General features: G+C 39.7%; 2 protein-coding genes across 2 annotated transcripts in view; one reads left to right on the forward strand and one right to left on the reverse strand.

Annotated features, from left to right (window-relative positions):
* Window positions 1-1523: 1523 nt before the first annotated feature.
* LOC131034097 (uncharacterized) overlaps window positions 1524-22845 on the reverse strand; it is a 150865-nt gene continuing 129543 nt past the window's right edge. Inside the window, exon 6 of the mRNA XM_057965502.2 lies at window positions 1524-1543. The gene's annotated coding sequence lies outside the window, so the exon portion shown is untranslated. The remainder of the gene's footprint in view (window positions 1544-22845) is intronic.
* Window positions 13230-13553, forward strand: LOC131875920 (uncharacterized). Its single transcript, XM_059220648.1, has one exon. The coding sequence runs from the start codon at window positions 13230-13232 to the stop codon at window positions 13551-13553; it is 324 nt and encodes a 107-aa protein (XP_059076631.1).

The raw sequence follows: 22845 nt of genomic DNA on the forward strand, positions 1-22845 counted from the left end.
TTACTAGAAATGTTGTATTGTAAACAATCCTATATACAATGAGTCAAATTCAACAAAGATGGCCTTTAAATAAATTTTTAATTTCATTTGTTCATCCTTCAGCCCTACCAACATATGTGCTCTTATCTAATCAATATAACTTTTATGTATTTACTATTTGTGTGTACCTATTATTTTACCTCTTTACTTTTGGGTATCTTCTTGCTCTACCTCTAATTTGGAGCATTTTTACTATTGGGCCCAATTGTTTCTTGGTTTTTGAGTGTTTTGAATCTTTGATGTTAATTATTCATAGCTTTTTTTATCATTGACTTGGTAGAATATGGTTGTTCGAAGGCATGCCTTATCAATCCTCATTCTAATCTATACTAGTAGCTCTTGAAGAACTCTATGTGGCCAGCTTTGGACTAATATTTTGAGAAATTCTTACAAGTATGAACCCTAGACTATAGACCCAAATTCATGTCATTAGGATAGAGATTGTGTTAAAAACCAGCTATGGGCAATACCAGAAATCATATAGCAATAGGTTTCAAAGTTTGAATAGAGCATGACTAAATTGGTCAATTTGATTCTCAGGGTTATGCATTCTTATAAATCTTCCAGACACAAACTCACACTAAAACCCATTTTGTTCCATACTTCCACATTTGCATGTATGTTGACCAAGGCACTTGCAGACACAACATTTTGAGCTATAATATCTAACAAAAAAACCCATTGTATTATGTTGTGACAGCCATGCATACCATGTTTATTTGATTGGACACAAATCGTAACTATACTTTTAATTCAGTAGATGAAACTAATTCAGTGTTGAGATCATGTTGGCTGCTAATCCACAAGAAAATCAAAGGTCATGCTAACTATCTCTAATTTCTACATGCTTAGAAGCTTTCAACTCAAATTTATATCCATTGATTTTCTTGAATTGTAGGTCAAAAAACTTGAAAGACCAAATCAGAGGACCATGCAAAAATATATATTTCTCCTTTTAGATGCATATTACTTTATTTGGTTATCATATATTTCCCTTTGTTTGTTTTCCCTCAATTGCACATCGCAGTGTTTTTCCTATCAAAGTGCTCTTCCAAACTTGCAATTTTCAATGAATAACAAACCAAAAATTGAACAAAGGTTCAATCTTCAGTATATGAATGACATAGTACCTATTTTATTTTATTTTCATGGAAAATATTTTTGAGTGAGCTCTCTACATCATATAAATATACAGACTAAATCAATGGTGATGTATTTGTAAAAAAAATATTCTTTTCAAGCATTATAACTTTGCGATGATCGTATTCTATGGTATTCTCTAAGAATATCTATGCATTTCACTCAATCATTAGTAAGCATTGTTCTTTTCTCATCTTTGAGAAGATTATTGTTTGCCTCTTTATTGAGTTTGACACTTTCTCAAACCTTACAAATTTATTTTTAAAATTATGAATTTAATGTCAATCTGTGATTGCAGAGTCATGTTTGTCATCTTTACACCTTTTACATTATGATATGATAAGTATGTTCTTCAAACAACCCTCTGCATGAAAAACACAGCCTATCGACTCTTTGTTGCACAAAGAAAAATATGCAACTGTTAATTAAGTTTATTTAATTAACACTCAAAGAGAATATATGTGATATATATCAAATGATATTAAAACATAATCAAATTTAAATATCTATATGAAAATCACATCATTATACTCTATCATCGTCAAAAATTATACTTCTTGAACATTATAAAAACAAAATTATTTATAAAATCGTTAATGATACAAAAGAAATACATCCAAAACATTTTGTGTAACCTAAAGAGTTTACAGATCTAAAACATAAAGTATCCATGGTTGGTTCCTATGCTTCAAGGAAGTCTTAAATGACCCTTTTCCTCATCGAATTAACAAATCCTCTCATGGCCACATTCAGAAAGAAAAAAACAAAAGAAATCTTCTAAGCTTTTATGACGATTTGCAATTGAAGTGGAGTTGGGCTACCTAAGATGCCCACTCACTACAAACTCCATTTTTATGGCCCACGAGACTGCTACAAGATTACATACCAGTCTTTTTTAAAGCTTATATGTGAGTCAATTCAACTTATAATACATAATACTATTGAACTTTCCACATACAATGGGATATTTGAGATTAGGTGATGCATTAGTCTAAAAATCGGTCTCATGCATTCAACTACTCTTAAATTCTTATTGAAAGTTCAAAAATATTAAATAATAATAATATAGTATCATATAATTTATTATATGATTTTTCAAAAAGGTGAAGTTAACTATATTAAAAGATAATGAAACTTTTAATTTATTTATTTTTTTATGAAAATTTAATTCTGATTATTCATAATATTCAATTGTTAAATAAAAAATTAGGAATAGATTAGAGATTAGAATGATTTGGTTAATTATTGAATTGTTATGTTAGAAGAATACTAATACTTAACTTAAGAACAAATAGATTTTTAAAGAGTTATTGACATTCAATTAAATCAATAAAAATTATATATAAAAAAAATCTAACATTTATTTTGAGTTATATGATATTTATACTTAGACTTTAAGAAAGGTTTATTTTCTTACATGAAATACATAAATTAATGGGTATTAATACTACTAGTTCTTCAAAACTTTTAATATCTATATTAATCTAAAATTGAAGAATGTCTTAATTACAAAAGGGTGAACTTGGTTTTAAAAGACTAAACTTATTGTTATTATTTTACTATAATAGTATTATTGTTTTTCATTTCAAAAACCCTCAAAGAGCTTTACAAATAACTCTAGGTTCTTCATTAATCTTGAAAGAATATGAACATATGATTATTACTAAGAAAATCAATATAATTATAATTAATTCTAAGAAATGATAACACTCTCCAATTTCGTATAATAAAAATTATTACAAGGGAGACATATTTTGAAACCCTTGAGCATTGAATTTAATGGAAATCTACATTTGATGTGAGAGCATCTTAGAGCATCTTAGGGATCATGTTGTCTTGCATTTCTCAAAAATAGTTTTATCAAGCAATATTTTGGTTGCACGTGTTTTTAATTTTCTTTGTTTGTTTGTTTATGTAATGTGTGCATGTATTTATCAACACATTTGGAGGTTGGTGTTCACAAGAGACACTACACAGGTAGTCAGATGTAGTCATCGATGGCAACTCATGTCATTAATTTCATCTGCAGTTCATGATTTGCTTCTACCGGAAGTCGGATTGAGTTTTGGATAGGTCTCAGGAGATAGAACAAGACATTCGACAGTATACAGTTTTTTGGTTGGTGTTTCATTTTTGTTAAATATTTTGTGTTGCGAAGCTAGAGGAAGATAGTTAGATGTATGGAGTACCGTATTCCGAAATCTTAGCCTTTGGTGATGATTGTCGTGCGAGTTAGGAGATTCAATGTACAGGTTTTTTTGATTAAACACTATGGTATGGACATTTTGGTTAGTTGTTCATTGTGCGAAATTTGTGTTGTTCGTTGTGCGAAATTTGTGGAGTAATTTTGGTGATTATTTTTGTGTTAGAGGATGTTTAGCCAACATCTAGGAAGCGTGTGGACAATTATTTTTGGTCTGCATATGCATTGGAGTTCGGATTGAGCCGACTTGGTATACACATTAAATTATTTGTAGTGTTCTTGAAGCCAACATGTAGAAGACCTAATTTCATGTTGCAGATATAAAAGACCGATGGATATGATCTTTTTTGGCATCAGTATGTGTGTGGAAAGAGGTTTTTATCAATTGTGCGCAATTTCACTTGCACAAGTGAAGGATATGTGCTTTGGAATAAAGTAGAACAATGGAATAGAGCAATGTTGCAGAGCAGTGAGAGATTAATAGTTTTGTGCTTAATTGGAACTATACCTTGGAATTTATAGATTTTTTTTCAGTTCAGACATTCGAATTATCTTTTGTAAAATATTTTGTAAGGCAACGAGCCTTCCGAGGTTGTTGCCCTTCTTTCTTTTGAGTAGTAAGCTCTAGGCAGTGTGCTTGAGTGCATATGCATTCCCTTATGTAATATTTCTATACTTTTGTAGAGTATATTAATATTGTGGGTCTCATCCCCACCGTGGTTTTTCCCTTAACCGGGTTTTCAACGTATAAATCTTGGTGTTATGGTGTTGTTGTTGATTGCTTTGTGTTTCTGCATTTTCTTTTTGTTCATTTGCATTAAGTGGTTGAAAGAACAAGTTAATAAAATTAAAAATTGTAGAACACTGATTCATCCCCCCCCTTCTCAGTGTTCCTTGATTCCAACAATTGGTATCAGAGCCTAGTTCCTCGAAAGAAGCCTAACAATTTGAGAAGGATTTGGGAAGGTGAATCAATGGATTTCGGTAGTCTTCAACATCAGCTTATTGTGGCAATTCAGGATCTTTATCAATCCCAAGCTAAGGTTCGACAGATAAAAGCAAATCTTAAAGATGCTGAGAACTTCATCCAGTCCTTGAAAGATCAGTTGAACAAGTCAAGAGAGAAGAGAAAGAAACTTGTTGATAACCTAAACGAGAAAGAAAGCCAAAGAATTGATGACCAAGCCTTGAAGGAGAAGACGGAAGAGTGTGAGAAACTTGCTTGAGATAATGCAGATCAAAAGAATGAGATGGAATCTATAGTAATGAGGTTGACAAAGGAGATTGAAGCAAGAAAGAAGAATGAAGAGAGCCTTAATCAGTCCCTGAAAGAAAGATATGATGAATGTTGTAGAATCAACTGTGAAAACGATCAGTTGAAGCTTGAACTACTACAATCCAAGAACAATGAGCAAGAGCTTGAGACGCAAATTATCATTCTTAGAGATGAACTTGCTATTGCAAATGAGTACAAGAAGAAGTTCAAGATTAGCTCAACTAAGCTTGATGAAATTCCATCACTTAGTCATTTTTCACTGTGTTGCCATCAATGCCAAAGGGGGATATTGTTGGCAAGAGACACTGCATAGGTAGTCAGATGGTGTCATTGATGGCAACTCGTGTCAGTGATTCCATCCACAATTCATGATTTGCTTCTACCGAAAGTCAAATTGAGTTTTGGATAGGTCCAATGAGATCGAACAGGACATCCGACAATATACAGTATTTTGGTTGGTGTTTCATTTCTGATGAATATTTTGTATTGCGGAGCTAGAGGAAGATAGTTAGATGTCTGGAGTACCTTATTCTTGAATCTTAGCCTCTGGTGATGATTGTCGTGCGACTTAGAAGATCCGGTGTACAAGTTTTTTTGGTTGAACAGTGTGGTATGGACATTTTGGTTAGTAGATCATTGTGTGGAATTGGTGAATTAATTTTGTTGATTATTCTTGTGTTCGAGGATGTTTAGTCGACATCTAGGAAGCATGTGGACAATTCTTTTTAGTACGCATATGCATCAGAGTTTGGATTGAGCTGACTTGGTATACACGTTTCATTATTTGTATAGTTTTTTTTAAGCCGACATGTAGAAGACCTAATTTCATGTTGCGGATATAAAAGACCGATGGATATGATCATTTTTGGTATTGGTATGTGTGTGGAAAGTGGTTGTGATTGATTGTGCGCAATTTCACTTGCGCAAGTGAAGGATTTGTGCTCTGGAATAAAGCATAATAGTGGAGCAAAGCAACGAGAGATTAAGAGATTTGTGCTTAAATGGAACTGTACCTTGGCATTTCTAGATGTTGTTTTTTAGTTCAGACATTCCAATTATCTTTTGTAAAAGATTTTGTAAGGCAGTGAGCCTTCCGAGGTTGTTGCCCTTCTTCCTTTTAAGTAGTGAGCTCTAGGTATTGTGCCTGAATGCATGTGTGTTCCCCTATGTAATATTTATATACTTCTACAGAGTATATTTATATTGTGGGTCTCATCCCCACCGTGGTTTTTCCCTTAATCAGGTTTTCCACGTATAAATGTTGCTGTTATGGTGTTGTTGTTGATTGCTTTGTGTTTCTGCATTTTCGTTTTGTTCATTTCCATTAAGTGGTTGAAAGAACAAGTTAATAAAATTAAAAATTGCAAAACATTCATTTAGCCCCCCTCTCAGTGTTCCTTGATTCCAACAGTTGGTTCATAGATGATTTTGGTGTGATTTTAATTATGTAGATTTAATTTGGAGATTGCATTCTTATTTTGTAGTCAATTTAGTTTGATTTCTCATTTGCATGAATATTTTTAATCAACCTTAATAGATCTTCTACATAGACAAAAAAATATTTTAAGGGAAACGTCACACTACACGACTTCCTAGAGTCATGCATGGCCAAGTAGATCACAAATTCAAATATTAAATTTTATATGTATTATTATATTATCAATATTACTCCATGTTTGAGTGTTGGTGTTGTCTCTTATGAAGGATCCTAGCTTAGGTTGTTGAGTAACTAATACTGTTACTAATTAATACATTAGTCCACAATTTGAAGGTTAATTTTTTCTATAAAATATTTTCTTAGGATACTGTTCACCTTTATTTTCCTCGGTTTGAGTTTTTCGGCAGGCCCGGTTGTGATTGCCTTTTTGCCAGCAGGGTAGAGCGCGCGGGACACTTGGTGGCCCAACGTTTCTCCCTCGTTCCATTTTTGGCACCCAGTTTTTGAAGCAACGCGGGGGTGACAAATGGCAGTGATTGCTGACTGTCCTTCTTGGCGGGCCCCCTCATTGGCGCAGTTTGCGAACAGTTTCTAGTGGTTATGCCCTTTTCCGCAATCTGTTCTCTTCTGGAAGAATCTTTTCAGTTCTCGGTAACCGCCAGTCCGTTGCGAGTAGAGGGTCGCGTTGCGGGGTTTGTTTTGCTGGGTGCAGACTCCGTAGTGACACGCCATGTTTTCTGTTCGAGGGGGGTTGTGCTAGTTTGGCATTTTTGGAAAGCAATTTGTAGGGGCAGTGGCTTACTTAAAGGCGGTGTTCTTTTCCGCCCAAAAAAAAAAAGGAGGAATAATTTTGAAGAGAAGAACAGTCTAATTTGCTAAGTAGGAGTTTTCTTTTGTTTCGCCTTAAAAACTATTTTGGTCTTGCTATAAGAAGATTATTCAGATTGTGCCTGTAGCCTTTATGATGTCCCTCTTGGCCTACTGTTAATAGTGTTTTCTGTGCTATTGTTATTGAAAATTCCGATAAACTTTGGGAGTATTTTATCTAAGAGTTCACTGATTAAACTATGTTCTCTATACTTGTTATCTAGTGAATGCGTGATGAATGTTTCCCCTATGTTTTCAAGCAAATTTGGTTGTAGTTTTGATTATGTCCTTGACTCGGATTTATGGATAGTTGAATGGGCTTACAGAAGTTATGCATATTTCTTGATTTCTGTTAGTTCATTGTCTCTTAATGATATGGTATATCGCCTAAGTGTTTTAGTATCTCATTTTTAAAAGTATTGATTTCCTTTCCCTTTCCTCAAAACCCAAAGAAGAGTCGGCTTCTCAATCTCGGAGGTCATTCAGTGTTCCTTTGCGCAGTTTGGTCTTCCAACACTGAATTTCCCATAAGGTTGTTTGTCCCCAAAGCAAAATCTAGAGTCAACAGTTCTTTTTCTGGCACGCCTGGTGGGACCAATATTTTAAGAGAAAAGAAGACAAAAAGGGGGAAAAACTCACCTACCAATTAGTTTATGAGTCATAGGCCCGTAACAAGGAGTCAAACGGCCCAACATCCCCATCTTATTTTTCCTCCATTGGTGACTGTCCATTCCGCCTTAGTTGTACCTCCACAGAGTCTCCCCCCTATCATAAACACTGCAATGGCTCAAGTTCCCCCCAAAAATTTTGTGACATGGGACAATGGTAGCCCTCTCATTCCTCCAGTTCCACCCATAGTTTGGGGAGTCATTCCGACAGCCGCGCTAAAGGCTGTTCCCAAATTCACGGGAGTGTGTCATAAAACCCCTGGGGAGCATCTACAGGACGTGGCTACAGTTTGTACTATACATGGCATCACCGAGCAGAATGTAGCTTTGTGGTTGCTCATAGCGTCTTTCAAAGGAAAAGCTCTGGATTGGTTTAGATCTCTAGGCCCTAGTACCATAGGGGAATGGGATGAGTTGGGAGACTGCTTCTTTCAAAGATTCTCAAACAAAGCTGATAGATCATCCCTAATGCACCAACTCATTACGATCAAAAGAGCTCCTACGGAGGCATTAACTAATTTCAACCTGAGATTCTAGCAAACCTGGCAAAGGATACCATTGTCCGCCTGCCCTCCGACGGATATGGCCTTCGTATTTTATCTAAAAGCTTTCAATTCTGACATATCAGTAATGATTCAAGCTCTAGGGGGAAAATAACCTTATCGATGCTGGAAAGCTCGCACCTCGCCCTACAATGTCAATGTTCCCCGAAATATCTACCCAGGTAATAGAGGAAGCCGCCTCAAGCACCTCTGCTCCACAGTCTATATATTCGTTCCCCACTCCTCAAGCTACTCCCCAAACTGCCTCTTTGGCTGCTGAAGTCAACGATATGAAGAACCTCTTAAGATCCTTCTCTAATGAAATTGTCAACCTAAAAAGGGCCCAAGTCTCTCCCACCAAGCCTCCTTTTCAAAAAAACTTTCAAGGAAACCGACCTCCCTATCAACATCCAAATTATCGGGCTGAGAAAAATCCCCCGCCAAATGGCCAAATAGTCCCTGTCCCTAATCCATTGCAGGCCATCCACCCAAACGGTGGTAGAGAATTGACTGTAGGTCAGAATAATTTGGCGGATGATACCATTTCTTGGTGTTTTCCATGCAACAATGCTCATGCTCCGAGGAATTGTCCAAGGGGGATTTTGCAGCAAAAGGTTGCGGAACAAAGGAACTCAAGTATAATAGCAAATAAATCTGCATGCACATCCCCAGGCATGGATAATGCGGCTTTTGTTGCCCAGATGCAAGGAATGTCGTTACAACAAGAAGCGGAAATCGCCCCTGATCATGCACTTTTTTCCTAGATGGAGGATGATGATACAGTGTTAACTATCGATGGAGGAACTCCGAAAGATGGAGCCCCTATGGCGCATTCAAAATACAACCTTCGCTCTAAAAGATGTTTGACTAGGGAAGACGCCAGCAATATAAGGTCGGTACCCATGAATAGGCCCTCGAAACCACCAGTCATCGTTTCCGCCTATCCCAGGAAGGAGTTCATCCCTTACAAATCAAAAGAGCCAAAGGTTTTCATGCCCCTAGCGCTGGACGTAGTAGAGTAGTTGAAGAAAGCTCCAGCTCATGTCTCTCTATGGGATCTCCTGAGTATCCCAGAACAGAAGAGCCGATTAAGGGAGGCATTGTCTCATCATCAAAAGGACACAGGCACGGTAGCTCCGCCGCACTCTCAAATGTATGGAATAGACTGCCACCCAGTAGTTAGCAAGGCACGTCCCCCTGTTGCTTTGACGAATGAAGGCTCGCCCTCCACTACACAAGGAGAAGGTAAAACTAAGCCGAATCCTTTCTACCTTACCCTTATAGTTGGAAATAAGATTTTACATAACTCCATGATAGATTCTGGTGTTAGTACTACAGTCATGCCCAAGCAAATTGCTGAAGTATTAAACATTAGGTATGACCCCTTAAGCAAGGGTGTAATGCAGCTCGATGGAAATAAAGTCCAGATGATAGGTCTCATCAAAAGCCTACCTTTGACCTTATTTGCATGTCCGAGTATAACAGTATCCCAAGAAGTAGTGGTCATCGACATCCCTCCTGTCTTTGGGCTCTGTCTGTCCCGAGACTTCACCGCTAAAATAGGAGGATATATGTCCCTAGATTGGTCCCACTTGATTCTCCGTACTCGACACGGTGCTAAGATGAAGATCCTTTCGAAACCCCTTCACGCCGAATACATAGCTGACCAAGCTTTGATCAATTTTGAGCTTACCCACACCTCTACAACCCATGATGAGCGGAAGGTGGTAGAACTCTTAGAAGATGAAGAAGTAACCAGGGAAATCCCACCCAAACAAGAAGCTTTCCTAAATGAGTTCATAGACTCTGATCCCTTCTCTAATTACCATGCCACCGACCTAGGAACTTATTGCATTTTTCAAGAGGATCAGCTGATCCCAAAACTCACTAAAGATCTGCTCTCCAAAGATTAGTTGTCTTTGACACTATGGACCCTACACTTCGACGGTGCCAAATACAAAATGGGCTCCGGAGCTGGAGTGTGTCTCACCCCTCCTGAAAGTGATCAAATACGAAGGTCTTTCTGACTCCAGTTCGCATGTTCGAATAATGAAGCAGAGTACGAAGGACTAATTCAAGGTCTAAACATGGTAGAAAAAATGGGCATCAAGAAGCTCAAAGTATTCGGTGATTCTGAATTGGTAGTACACCAAGTTTGAGGGATATCCAGTGCCAAACATGTCCGTATGAGGTCCTCCCGCTCATGAGTATGGGATTTAATAGAAAGTTTTGATGCTTTCAATATCACAAGTATTCCCTAGATACTAAATACTGAAGTAGATCACATGACGACCATAGGAGCTCATTTTGATCCAACTGTAAACCTTTTAGCTGGCCATACAATAGTCAGCATGGTAGTCTGCCCGACTATTCCTGATAATGATACATATTGGCTGGTTTTTGAAAGTGATGAGCAGATTTCTCTTTTTATTCAAAGCTCAGGTGAGTTTGCTGATCACTTACAACCCAGGGTTAAAGAGGCTTACAAAGACCACATTATTCAGTTAAGATCCAACAAGCTCCCTAATGGGTTGATCACCTTAGAGAATTTGTTTGATCATGAGGACATCAAGAAGGATAAGCGGAAGCTCACAGCGGACAAAGGAGATTATGCTCAAATGTCAGTTGGAAGCGGAAGGATCCTCAAAGTAGGCAAAGGTGTTTCCTTCGAGGACAGGGAGAAATTGGCCTGATACTATGATGAGTATGAAGGCGTCATGGCTTGGTCTTATGATGATTTAAAAGGTTACAATCCTAGCATCATTCAGCACACCATCGAGCTCACAAATGGAGCTAAGCCAGTCTGACAAAAATAGAGACCAGTTAATCCCAAGATCGAATCTCTCATGGCTCAGGAGTTGAAGAAACTGATTGAGTCAAGGATTATTTACCCTATAAAGAACAGTACATGGGTGTCAAATTTGGTCCCTATGAGGAAAAAGAATGGAGATATTCGACTCTGTGTCGACTTCCGGGACCTAAACTGAGCATCGCTCAAAGACCATTATCCTTTGCCATCAATGGAGCAGTTATTAAGCACTGTAGCTAGATCAGAGATGTTATCTATGCTCGATGGTTTCTCAGGATATAATCAGGTAAGTGTCAAGTCGGAGGATCAACACAAGACCACTTTTACTACAAAGTGGGGAACGTTTGCATATCAAAAGATGCCTTTCGGCTTGTCAAACATTGGGGCCACTTTCCAAAGGGCCATGGATTTGGCTTTCAAAGAGCTAGTAAATAAGATTATCCTGATATATCTAGATGACCTAACCGTGTTCTCCAAACACCGAGAGGATCATTTTGATCATCTTGAGTTAGTCCTGCAAAAATGTCTTGAATTTGGGATCTCTTTGAACCCAAAGAAATGTATTTTTGGGGTTCCCCAGGGGAAGCTACTAGGGCATATTATTTCTAAAGAAGGCGTCTCTATTGATCCAGACCGGGTCAAGGCTATTAAAGAGCTTCCCCTTCCGGTCAACAAAAAGGGAGTGCAATCCTTCTTAGGAAAGGTAAATTTTGTTAGTCGTTTCATCTCCGACTTCACTGGGATAATAAGACCTATCACTCTCATGCTTAAGAAAGACATACATTTTAAATGGACTGCTGAAGCCAAAAATACCTTCGACCAAATAAAGCATGCCATCTGTTCAGCACCAGTGTTATCTAACCCATACATGTCAAAGGATTTCATCATGTATGTCTATTCCGGTCAGCATAGCATCGCCATGGTGCTAACTCAAAAAGACATCCAAAAAGGAGGAGAACATCCTATAGCTTTCCATTCAGAAACTCTCAAGGATTATGAGCTCCACTATAACTTTGTAGAAAAACAAGCCTTAGCTGTCGTAAAAGGACTGAAGAAATTCAGACATTTCATTGCCTGTAACAAGACCACGGTGTATGTAGCTCATCCCGCAATAACAGAGTACATCATGGAGGGTGACATCACAGAAAAAAGAGCAAATTGGATCACCAAGATCTTGGAATACGATGTTGACATCAAGCCCATAAAGTTGGTCCGCGGGAGAGGTTTATGCGAATATATAGTGCAAGACAGTGAACCCCGTGGTCTCGAAGCCACCTTAGAGGAAAAGGTTATGTTTATGTCTGACACCCCCAGCGAAGGTTGGATTGACAAAAGAAAAAACTCCATGAGGACAGGGATTTTTCCCGAAAATCTTCCCCCGGCCAAGAGGAGATTCTATCGACTCCAAAACAGTGGTTTTCGCCTCATAAATGAAATTCTTTTTAAAAGAAATTTTGATGGAGTTCTACTTTGATGTGTGGACCGAGACCAGGCTGATAAGATTCTCCAAGAATTTCACTACGGCCCCTTAGGAGGCCATTTCTCCGCACCTACAACCGCGATCAAAATTACTCAAGTTGGATACTATTAGCCATCTATGTTCAAAGATGTACACGCTCTGGTAAGAGGATGTAAAGAATGCCAATATTATACAAGGAGGGGTACGAAAGCGGCTGTGTCGCTCAAGCCTGTGTTAGTGGAAGAGCCCTTTGCTCAATGGGGCCTCGATTTTGTCGGGATGATCAACCCTCCAAGTTCAGCCGGACATAAATGGATCATGACCGCCACCGACTATTTCACCAGATGGTCTGAAGTCATTCCCCTGCGGAATTCATCTGAAAATGAAGTGCTAGCTTTCCCAAAAGAACTAACTTGTCGGTACAGCCCCCAAAAACCGTTATATCAGATAATGAGCGTGCCTTCATGGGCTCGTGAATCACACAGTTCGCTCTTAGCAGAGGTATTTATCTCAAAACCTCCTCTAACTACTACCCCCAAGGGAACGGTCTAGCAGAATCTACTAACAAGAACTTGATCCGACTTATCAAGAGGATAGGGACGGAATATAAGAGGGAATGGCACCATCACCTAAGGAGTGCATTATGGGCCGACCGCATAACACCCAAGCAGATCCTCAAAACCTCTTTGTACAAGCTGGTATATGGGAAAGATGCATTTTTTCCTCTGTCACTAGAAATTCAGACGTTACAATTGCTAAAATCTATGGATATTGCCAAAAATGGCCCAATGGTCGTAAGGCTAGCGGAGATTATGGAGTTAGAGGAAGCAAGGGAAGCCGCCTTCACAGCCCTTCAAGACAGGCAAGAAGTTGTAAAAAGGTGGTTCAATAGTAAAAAGAGTTCCGATGTGATTTTCTCCCCCGAAGACCTCGTTCTGAAGTACAATGAGAGAATGGCAAAACCAGGTCAGCACGCCAAGTTCGACTGCCTATGGGAGAGTCCTTTCTGCATTAGAGGATGTAAGGGTTTCAACGCTTTCGAGTTAGAGGACATGAATGGAGACCCCTTCTCCATCTCAGTCAACGGTTTTCATCCTAAGCCTTACTATTAAGGGGCCCTTCCCCTTTTCCATGTAAATAATGTATACTATGTGCATATGTGTGGTCTGTATTTATTTTAATTATTTCCAGCTCAGCAAGCATAAGGAAAGAGAGACTAGATAAAGAGAAAAGTAAAATCAGTATATTAAGTCTTTCTCATATATTTTTATAAAATGTGCGGGCCCTCGGCCTCTTTTTTGTTTACATCTTGCAGTTTCAAGCGCAAGTCATGCTTTGCCAGCTCTTTTTAGAGGCTAGCTTCAATATCTTCCTCCTCAGTGTCCTCCTCAGTGTTGGAGTCCCCTTCTTCTCCTGGCTATTCTGAAACAGAAGAACTCCCAGGCTCCCCGTGCATGAATATAACCACTAGGTTAGGAGGCTGATCCGATACCAGGACTCTTGGGAAGATATAGTCCCTGAACCCAGTATACCAGTCTGTACCCTTCGGAATGGGGACCATCATATGTATTCGCAGGAGAAACTCAACAGCTAGCTTAGCACGGTATCTATGGGAAGACAATGACATGGTTTCCAGGCCTTCGACAAGTGGATGCCACTTCACTTCTTTATTATGTAAAATGAAACGCTCTAGGTCAGATGCCACAGGGAGTCCTAGGAAAGGTACATAATATGCAACTACATCTTCAAGGCCTCCCAGCTAGTCTAAAGGAAAGAGTGCTTGAGTCAGCTGTGTTGTCAGTAGCCTAGACTGACCGCAATCTAGCAGAGAAGCCACGAAGCGCAAGCAAATATCCGTATTCACCCGATAACAGTCTGGATTGTCAATGAAATCTTCCCCAAGTATCCATTTGATGGAAACAATTATTATCGGATCCTTTCTTCGCATCATCCTTTGCAGCCTCCGGTCTGAAATGTTCCCCAAGAAAGTGACTTGTACTCTTTTGCTGACGAGCCGAACTGGAGTATCCATTTCTTCAGAAACTTCGATGTTATAGCTCACGTTGTGATGAAGGAATGTCTGAAAAGATATATTTATATCAAAAATCTTGGCAAGTAAGCAATCGGCAACTTGAGCTTACCCTTTTCCCACTTCAATGCTCCTATCACACCTTTATTAATTTGCGTCACGCGAATGGGATTATTTCCAAGATATCGACGTCTCATCAATCACCTCGAAAAGAGGAATGGATGGAAACAAAGAGCCACACGTACTTCTTGGTACGGCATCCCTAAATGTGAAAGCTCCGCCAGCCTGTTTCAGCTCATGCGGCCATTATTCCTAACTGATCCTCTCGATTAAAGAAAGATTTTGCCTAAAGAACTATTCCCGAGGATTGTCAGATCAACCAAGTAGTTTCTTCGGAAAGTGGGAATAACGGCTCCCTTCATTCATGGAGGTTGATCGCTGCAGCATTTTGAGTTGGCATGCGTGTAAGCCGAGCCTTAACTTTCGTGAAAAACAAGGCATGTCAGGCATTTAAAAGTTCCAAATTTCTCCTGACTATCAATCAGTTCATTTTGTTGCAACGCTGTGAGGCTAGAGGAAGAAGTGCAGGTTTTCATCTCTCGTCTCTGGCAAAACAAGAGAAGATGATTGTCTGCCTTAATGGATTCTGAGCCTTCGTCCATGAAGGCTGCCCCCAGAGGTTTTTGGGTTAATCTTTTCGAGGAACTGTCTCATTCCTCTCATGCCATTCCACAAAAGAAGGAATATCCAAAGACGAAGGCCAAAAAGGAAACGACGACCTGGAACTCATCGGTTGTTCTGGATTCTCTAGATAATGTCTATGATCCTAAGGTCCGAAAGCAGCCCAAAAGCCTTAGAGAGGCCGCTTGTTCGAGAATGTTGCACCACCGAAATGATCCTCATTCTGTCGTGATGCATTTCTGGAAGAGTGGTGCTCCACAATCTTTGGTTCCCACAATTCCTTTCTGTCCTGAGTTTGTGGCCGTCTGTGCGGAGATTTTTTACCCCACCTCATTTTCTATCAACGGCTCACACCTGAAATTGATCATATCTCCAGAGGCCATTAGAGAAATGCTATACTCCCCAATCTTTGAAAATACTGAGGTTTTCTCGGAGAAATCCATGGAGGAATTCTGGAATACCAGGAGAGATGCATTATGTTTCTATCAAAACGCTCTCAATCGGAGTTTGTCAGCAGAGCTTCCAAAGTTCCCTTTATCTTACAGTGACCTGAAGCAAGATGACCTCAGAGATATCTCATCTACCCTGGCATGGCTGTGTGGTCGTGATAATGACAGGGATATTACTGCTGCCATGATGGACTTTCTTTTTAAATGCAGGAAGCAAAGGGAACCTTTCCACTTTGACTTCTCCACGACTATCGCTAAGGCCATGGTCAAGCAGTTATCCGAGTTTCAACAGTTGCGGCGTTTCAGGTTCTCTTCAGTATTGGTGCATCTGCTCCTGCATCAAAATGAAGCTTTCTTCGCACAATTTATGCGCTTGGCCACTTTCGATGAGGCGGGAAATGTGATGTCGGTGTCTTGTTGGACGCCTCTGTTGTTAGCCTCTTATGATTCTTACCAGTTTTTAGATTTGTTCTTGGCTCCAGCGCTTAAAGATTTCAAAGTGATTCCCAGCGAGCCTCTAGCCTGTTTCTCCCAAGTTCAAATGACCTGGATGCAGAATGAACGCCCTCCTTGCGACTGGTTCGTGGGACCTGATTTCTTTGAGGAGCCATTTCAGCTTCCTACTTACGTGATTGACAGAACCCTAGCTCTGGAAATGGCAAGGTAGCTAGCGATAGTCGAGCAGGCAATTGGCGCTGGGAAGCATGATACCTCCATTACAGAAGATAACAAGGCCATTGGCCCAATTACCCTAATAAATAGAAAAGCGGTTAAGGAAACCCTGACCTCAAAGATGGTGCAGCTAGGTCTCATGGTAATTGATGAGTCATGGAGTTATGACCCTAATGGCTGCTTAAGCAAAAGAAAAAATGTTGTGAGGCATGAGCCTCGAGATTCATGGGCGGAAAATACAAACCCCCAGATTGATGACCCAAGCAAATATGTGGGTCTTGATGATTTTCTGATTTTGGAGCGCCCCTCGTGGTTAAATTTTTATACCCTTGTACAAAGGTTCAACCTCGCGAAGCCTATTCCTCAGGCGTTGTTGGAAGGCATGAAAACCTTATCCTGACCCAGAAAGAAAAGGGAAATTTTTTGGGTTTATCGTCAGGAAGTAAATCAACTTAGAGCTAGCCTTGGGAATGCATCCCTAGTTGAGTGTTTCGAGCAAGAATGAAGGAAAATAAATCTGATGATGAGACAGGTGACAGTTCCTCACATGGAGACTCATCTCCCGAGATAGTTGCTCAGCAAGAAGTTGGGATCATAAATACCGAGGGGCATGCACCGGAGCCAGAAATCCCTCTTTCTTTAGACAATGCAACTCGCAGACCTCGTTCGCGGCCTAGTAAGAGGCGGTCCGAGAAACAGTCTTTTGAGGCTCCCCCGAAGAAGAAGCCATACCTTAGTGGGTCAGAAGGGGTTACACCTAATATATCAGCGGCAGCATCTTCAAATTTTCAGTCACTACATCTTTCGACTAATCAGGTACGTCATTTTTTCCCCTCTTCCATTTCTCTTGATGTTCTTACAATTACCCTCGCACCCATCATGCAAGCCTTAGTCCCTACCGCTCTCACTTTGGCCCCGGCGGGTATCACGGTTAATCCTCAAGACGTCCTCACACAGGCTTCTGTTCCTTTCTCGGGTGCGATTCCCATATCTATGACTTTTCAGTCGCCTGCATTAGAAATAGTCCTTGTGTTGCGTAGGTTAGGTTTTGATGAGTCTTCCCCCCAAGGTATGGCTGCAGCGTCCGCTAGCTCTTTCCCACTAGCGGGTTCCCCTTTTGTCCTGCTATTTTCCCCGCTAGCAGTGACTCATTCCGTCCAATCTTCTTGCACTGCCCCTCCTGGTGCAGTGTTTGTAGGTCAAGCCATCGATCATCCGGATAGTTTCCAGCAGCTAGTTATTTATGATAAAACCGTCAGTTCGAATAAAGGCAATAAGAGGAAGGAGAAGGAAACTGCTCGTCGCGTTCGCCCTCGCCTGCAAACCCATTTCAGCGAGCAAAGAGGTTGCCTTTACTTTGCAAATCCAACTCCCAAGGTGGACAAGTCAGAATCTCAGATGAGACCCAATGATTATGAATTACAAGCAATGGGCATTAGTCTCCAAAGCGCCACGGCATCCGACAAGGTCAGAATGATGGAAGAAACTTCTAAGGCAGTGTCCACGGACTTTATTAGAAAGAGCTATCGTTTAGAAAAGCTCCAAGTAGAAAACGTTAGCCTCCATGATTCCCTTTCCCAACAGAGGAAGGAGGATAAGGCTCGAGTATCGGAGATCAATCGTCTACAGAGCTTGCTAACTCAAGCTAACTCCGAGAAAGGAAAGTTGCAGTCGGCCCTTAACAGTGTTGGTTCCCAGCTAAAAGGTCGGGAAGTGACAAGAAATGTACCTCTGAAGGAACTACAAAATAAAGACTCTGAGATACAACGATTGAAAGCTGCTTCCAGGGAGGTTACCCAGGTTCAGATGCAATTGCGCGAAGAAATCCTTCTCAAAGAACGTTATGCTCATCAACTTAGTGAAGCCCAGGTGTCACGGTCGGACGAGAAGGCGAATTTCAAAGTCGAACTGAAAGAAAAAGAAGTTAGTCTCGAGCAATCCGGCAAACATGTTTCAGAATTGGAGACTCTTCTACAGCAGGAATAGAATCATACATTGCAATTGCAACAAGCCGTCAAGACTGGAGAAGAAAAAATCTTAGCCTTGGAAAATCAAGCGGCTATCGAGCAGAACAAGATCCAACAGCTCCAGCAGGAAGCGGTTGGGAAAGATAATGAGATATCTCGATTGATGAGTCTCCCACCCCCACAACCGATTGCTCCAGACTTATCTGCCATGTTGATGGAGCTGTATATTTCCCATTGGCAAAAAGTAAAGCAGTATTGCCCATCCTTGCAGCCGGTGTTAAGGTTTCTCAGTGACGCGCAATCCCTCTGTGCTGAGGCCGAGCACCTTATTAATAACTCCATGCTTATCATCGGTCTGAAGTTTCCTATAGCCCAGAATCTTATTCAATTGCTTTATGTTGCTCAAGAGGAGCTTAAGGAGAAAGGGATTGCGGATCACTGACAATTAATCAAAAGGACTAATGTCTTCATAAATCGCCACAAGATAATTACGCAGGTATCAGTTGCTCTGACGCCTTTGCAATTTTCAGTACCAGACATTAAACGGCGTGTCGAGAAATTTGTTTCTCTAGGCTTACCTTCTCCCTTCCCTGCGGATGGTTCTGTGCTACAGATTGAACAAGTATTGCAGCAGATCGAGAATATGCAGCAGGATAGAGTTTTCCTGCAACGGTTGGGAAGCCCTATTTCAATGAATGAGGTGGAATGCCTTTTGCATCTTCTAGCCTAGCTCTCCACCCTCCTAAACCAGGTCCAAGATGAACCTGTACCTCTGCCCCTGGATGAAGTAATTTGCCTGGAGTAATATTTCCAAGATTTGGAAGCGCAGGTCATGCTCTCCGAGGATGAGTGGTTGCCTTTGCAGCAGGTTTTTGATCTTTTCCATCCTGTCGTGGCTTGAAGTCTAGTCTAGGAACAAGTAATTTTGGGTTCTTCTATTCCGCAGGCATAATTGCCCCTGTTAGTCGCCAAGAAATGTTCACCTTTATTTTCCCCAGTTTGAGTTTTTCGGCAGGCCCAGTTGTGATTGCCTTTTTGCCAGCAAGGCAAAGCACGCGGGACACTTGGTGGTCCGGCGTTGCTCCCTCGTTCCATTTTTTGGCACCGAGTTTTTGAAGCAACGCGGGGGTGACAAATGGCAATGATTGCTGACTGTCCTTCTTGGCGGGCCCACTCATTGGCGCAGTTTGCGAACGGTTTTTGGTGGTTATGCCCTTTTCCACAGTCTGTTCTCTTCTGGCAGAATCTTTTCAGTTCTCGGTAATTGCTAGTCCGTTGCGGGTAGAGGGTCGCGTTGTAGGGTTTGTTTTGCTAGGTGCGGACTCCGTAGCAACAGACCATGTTTTCTATTCAAGGGGGGTTGTGCTATTTTGGCATTTTTGGGAAGCAGTTTGTAGGGGCAGTGGCTTACTTAAAGGCGGTGTTCTTTTCCGCCCAAAAAAAAAAGAAGGAAGAATTTTGAAGAGAAGAACAGTCTAATTTGCTAAGTAGGAGTTTTCTTTTGTTTCCAGCCTTAAAAACTATTTTGGTCTTGCTATAAGAAGATTATTCGGATTGTGCTTGTGGCCGTTATGATGTCTCTCTTGGCCTACTGTTAATAGTGTTTTATGTGCTATTGTTGTTGAAAATTCCGATAAACTTTGAGAGTATTTTATCTAAGACTTCACTGATTAAACTATGTTTTCTATACTTGTTATCTAGTGAATGTGTGATGAATGTTTCCCCTATGTTTTCAAGCAAATTTGGTTGTAGTTTCGATTATGTCCTTGACTCGGATTTATGGATAGTTGAATGGGCTTACAGAAGTTACGCATATTTCTTGATTTTTGTTAGTTCATTGTCTCTTAATGATATGGCATATCGCCTAAGTGTTTTAGTATCTCAATTTTAAAAGTATTGATTTCCTTTCCCTTTCCTCAAAACCCAAGGAAGAGTCGGCTTCTCAATCCCGGAGGTCATTCAGTGTTCCTTTGCACAGTTTGGCCCCCAACACTAAATTTTCCATAAGGATGTTTGTCCCCAAAGCAAAATTTAGAGTCAACAGATACATCACCATGTTGTGGTGAATTAATTGATTGCATTATTTATTTCTTATTAATTATTTTAGATCTTATTTATATTCATCTCTTCTCTTAGATTAGTGTAGGAAACATTTCTACACCTTTGATTCCTTTTATTGGGTATCAAATCCTAGTCAACCCAGGTCTTAGCTAGTAGGCATGAAGTATTTTGTACTAATCATGGTTTAAAAGAGATGGTAAGCATTTCTAGAGTGGAGATGGAACATTTTAGTAAAACTAACTTAGAGCAATGGAAACTCAAGATGAGAGATTTTCTCATAGATTGAAATCTTTGGACTATATTATCTAGATCCAAATAATTTGCAATATCATTGAATTGCTTATTAATTTTGGATTGCAAGGTGCAGATCCTTATAAAACTGTGTGATATATTTTTTTTGTAAATATTTTCTAAGGAACTCATCATTAAATCCCTATAGAAAAAATTGAGAAACCTATACTAATATAATTCTATTGTGCACTTTTGAAATGGGTGGTGGTACTTATATTGCTAAGAACTTAAATGTATTCACCATGATTATAACCCAATTATAGTTGGTGGGTGTGAGTATGGAAGAGGAAGATCAATGTGTGACCATTGTTTGTCAAATTCAAGGAATAACTTGGTAATGGATATCCCAAGCACTATTTCAAACTAGTGCTAAATATTTGGGCAACTGAGAGGGGGGGAATCAGTTGACAACTTAAAATTTTCTTCAATGCATTCACACATCTGAAATAACCAACAAAATTAATTAAAGCACATATAGCATGAAAGCACATACACAAAGAAGATCACACAATGAACACTGGATATGACATGGAAAACCCAAGAAGGGAAAAACCACAGAGAATGTTAATTTTTAATATATAGCACCCATTAAGGTGATTTTTACAAAGGGTAGTTCATTGCCAGAATGTTCACTGTGGCAGGGCTCACTGCCCAGAAAAAGGCTCACTGACAAAGAAGAAGAAAGAAAAAAAGAATTCACCACTGTAACACAAATTGCAATATTGAAACTATTTCCGCTACCTCAGCAACAACAACTTCATACATCATCAATTGAATTTTTTTTTTCATCTAGCACATCTTTCATATCTCATACATTCAAATCATCCACATATTTATACTATCCCTGGAAGCATAATCTTCTAAGTCAGCCAAGACAAAGATTTAAAATAGGTCAACGCTAATCATTATGGTGGTGGGAAGGAATGAGAAGTAAACCATACCACAACACACATCAACGACCAGATCAACACGTTACATCTTTACGAGTTTCGGACCCAAATCATGACTCACACTCCACACAAATATCGTTACTCATCCTCGAATTCCGAACCTAGTCCAAACCCAAAATAGCACTACCTAACACATCAAAAATTAGAATGGGACTGATGAGGACAGAACTCGAGACAGAAAAATATAGCAAAATGAGAACAAATAGTATTTTATTATTATTTGAAATATAACTTCAATACATGCAAATACATTCAAGAGGAATAAATCCTCACAGGGTGCAACACATTACAGCTTATAGAATTTTCTAGAAAAACCCTTTTCCCACAATCCAAATTTTCCAACCCAAAAACTATTAAAAGATTTCCCAAAATGGGTCCTAAATAGCCTCCCTACGATTTACAGACGAAATTACAATTTGAAATTTTAAAATTTGGCGGTCTAGTACCAAAAGATGAAATTGGAAATTTTAAAATTGAGCCAAATTCAAAAATTCGAAACTTTCTGAAAAGTTGACCAACTTCTTGTAGCCATAACTTTTGATTTGACAGTCGGATTGTCGTGTCATTTCAACCGTCATAAATCTCTCTAAGTGAAGAATATGCAAAGAATCTATTCTGCTAATTTCCACCATTTTTGGGGTTGTTTGGGGTTGTTTAAAGCCTCAAATCTGACTTGGAAGAATTTTTAGCAGTTTTTCAAGAAACTAAAACTTGAATAATTTTCAAACCTGAATGGTTTTGACCTGATTCCTTCGCCAAAATGCTTATTTTTCATTCTTAAACTTCCCACAAATTTCTAGCTCCATCCGCCTTCAAATTGAAACTTTCTAAAAATACCAGGTTGGCTAGAAAAAGCAGGTGGACAATTCTGACAATTGGAATTTCTTATTCGTCCAAATGGGTATACAAAAATGCAAAAACATTAAAAGAAAGCAAACAAAAAGGAAATATTTTTGGGTGTTGCGGGATTGCCCTTACACCACCAGATGCTCCTGCATCACACACCCTCGATAGTTTGTGAAGTGACCTTGTCACGTCTCAGCTAGTTGAGGAAAACCCAAATGGTCAACCTCTACCTTAAGTAGCCATGATGAATCGTCAACAAGTCTTCCCTTCCATTTCACTAGATATTCCTTGTGCAGCCTGTTTTGGCACTCCTTCCCACATGGTTATGCAGAATTGCTTTGATCTCCTCCTCTAAAGTAGGTGCAGGGATTTTATATTGTTCTAACGCTATTTCCTCCTCTATGCCACCTTCATGATATTTGTTAAGTCTACAATGTTGAACATAGGGGAAATATTAA

This window comes from Cryptomeria japonica, chromosome 5, assembly GCF_030272615.1.
Source record: "Cryptomeria japonica chromosome 5, Sugi_1.0, whole genome shotgun sequence".
NCBI classification, from domain to species: domain Eukaryota; kingdom Viridiplantae; phylum Streptophyta; class Pinopsida; order Cupressales; family Cupressaceae; genus Cryptomeria; species Cryptomeria japonica.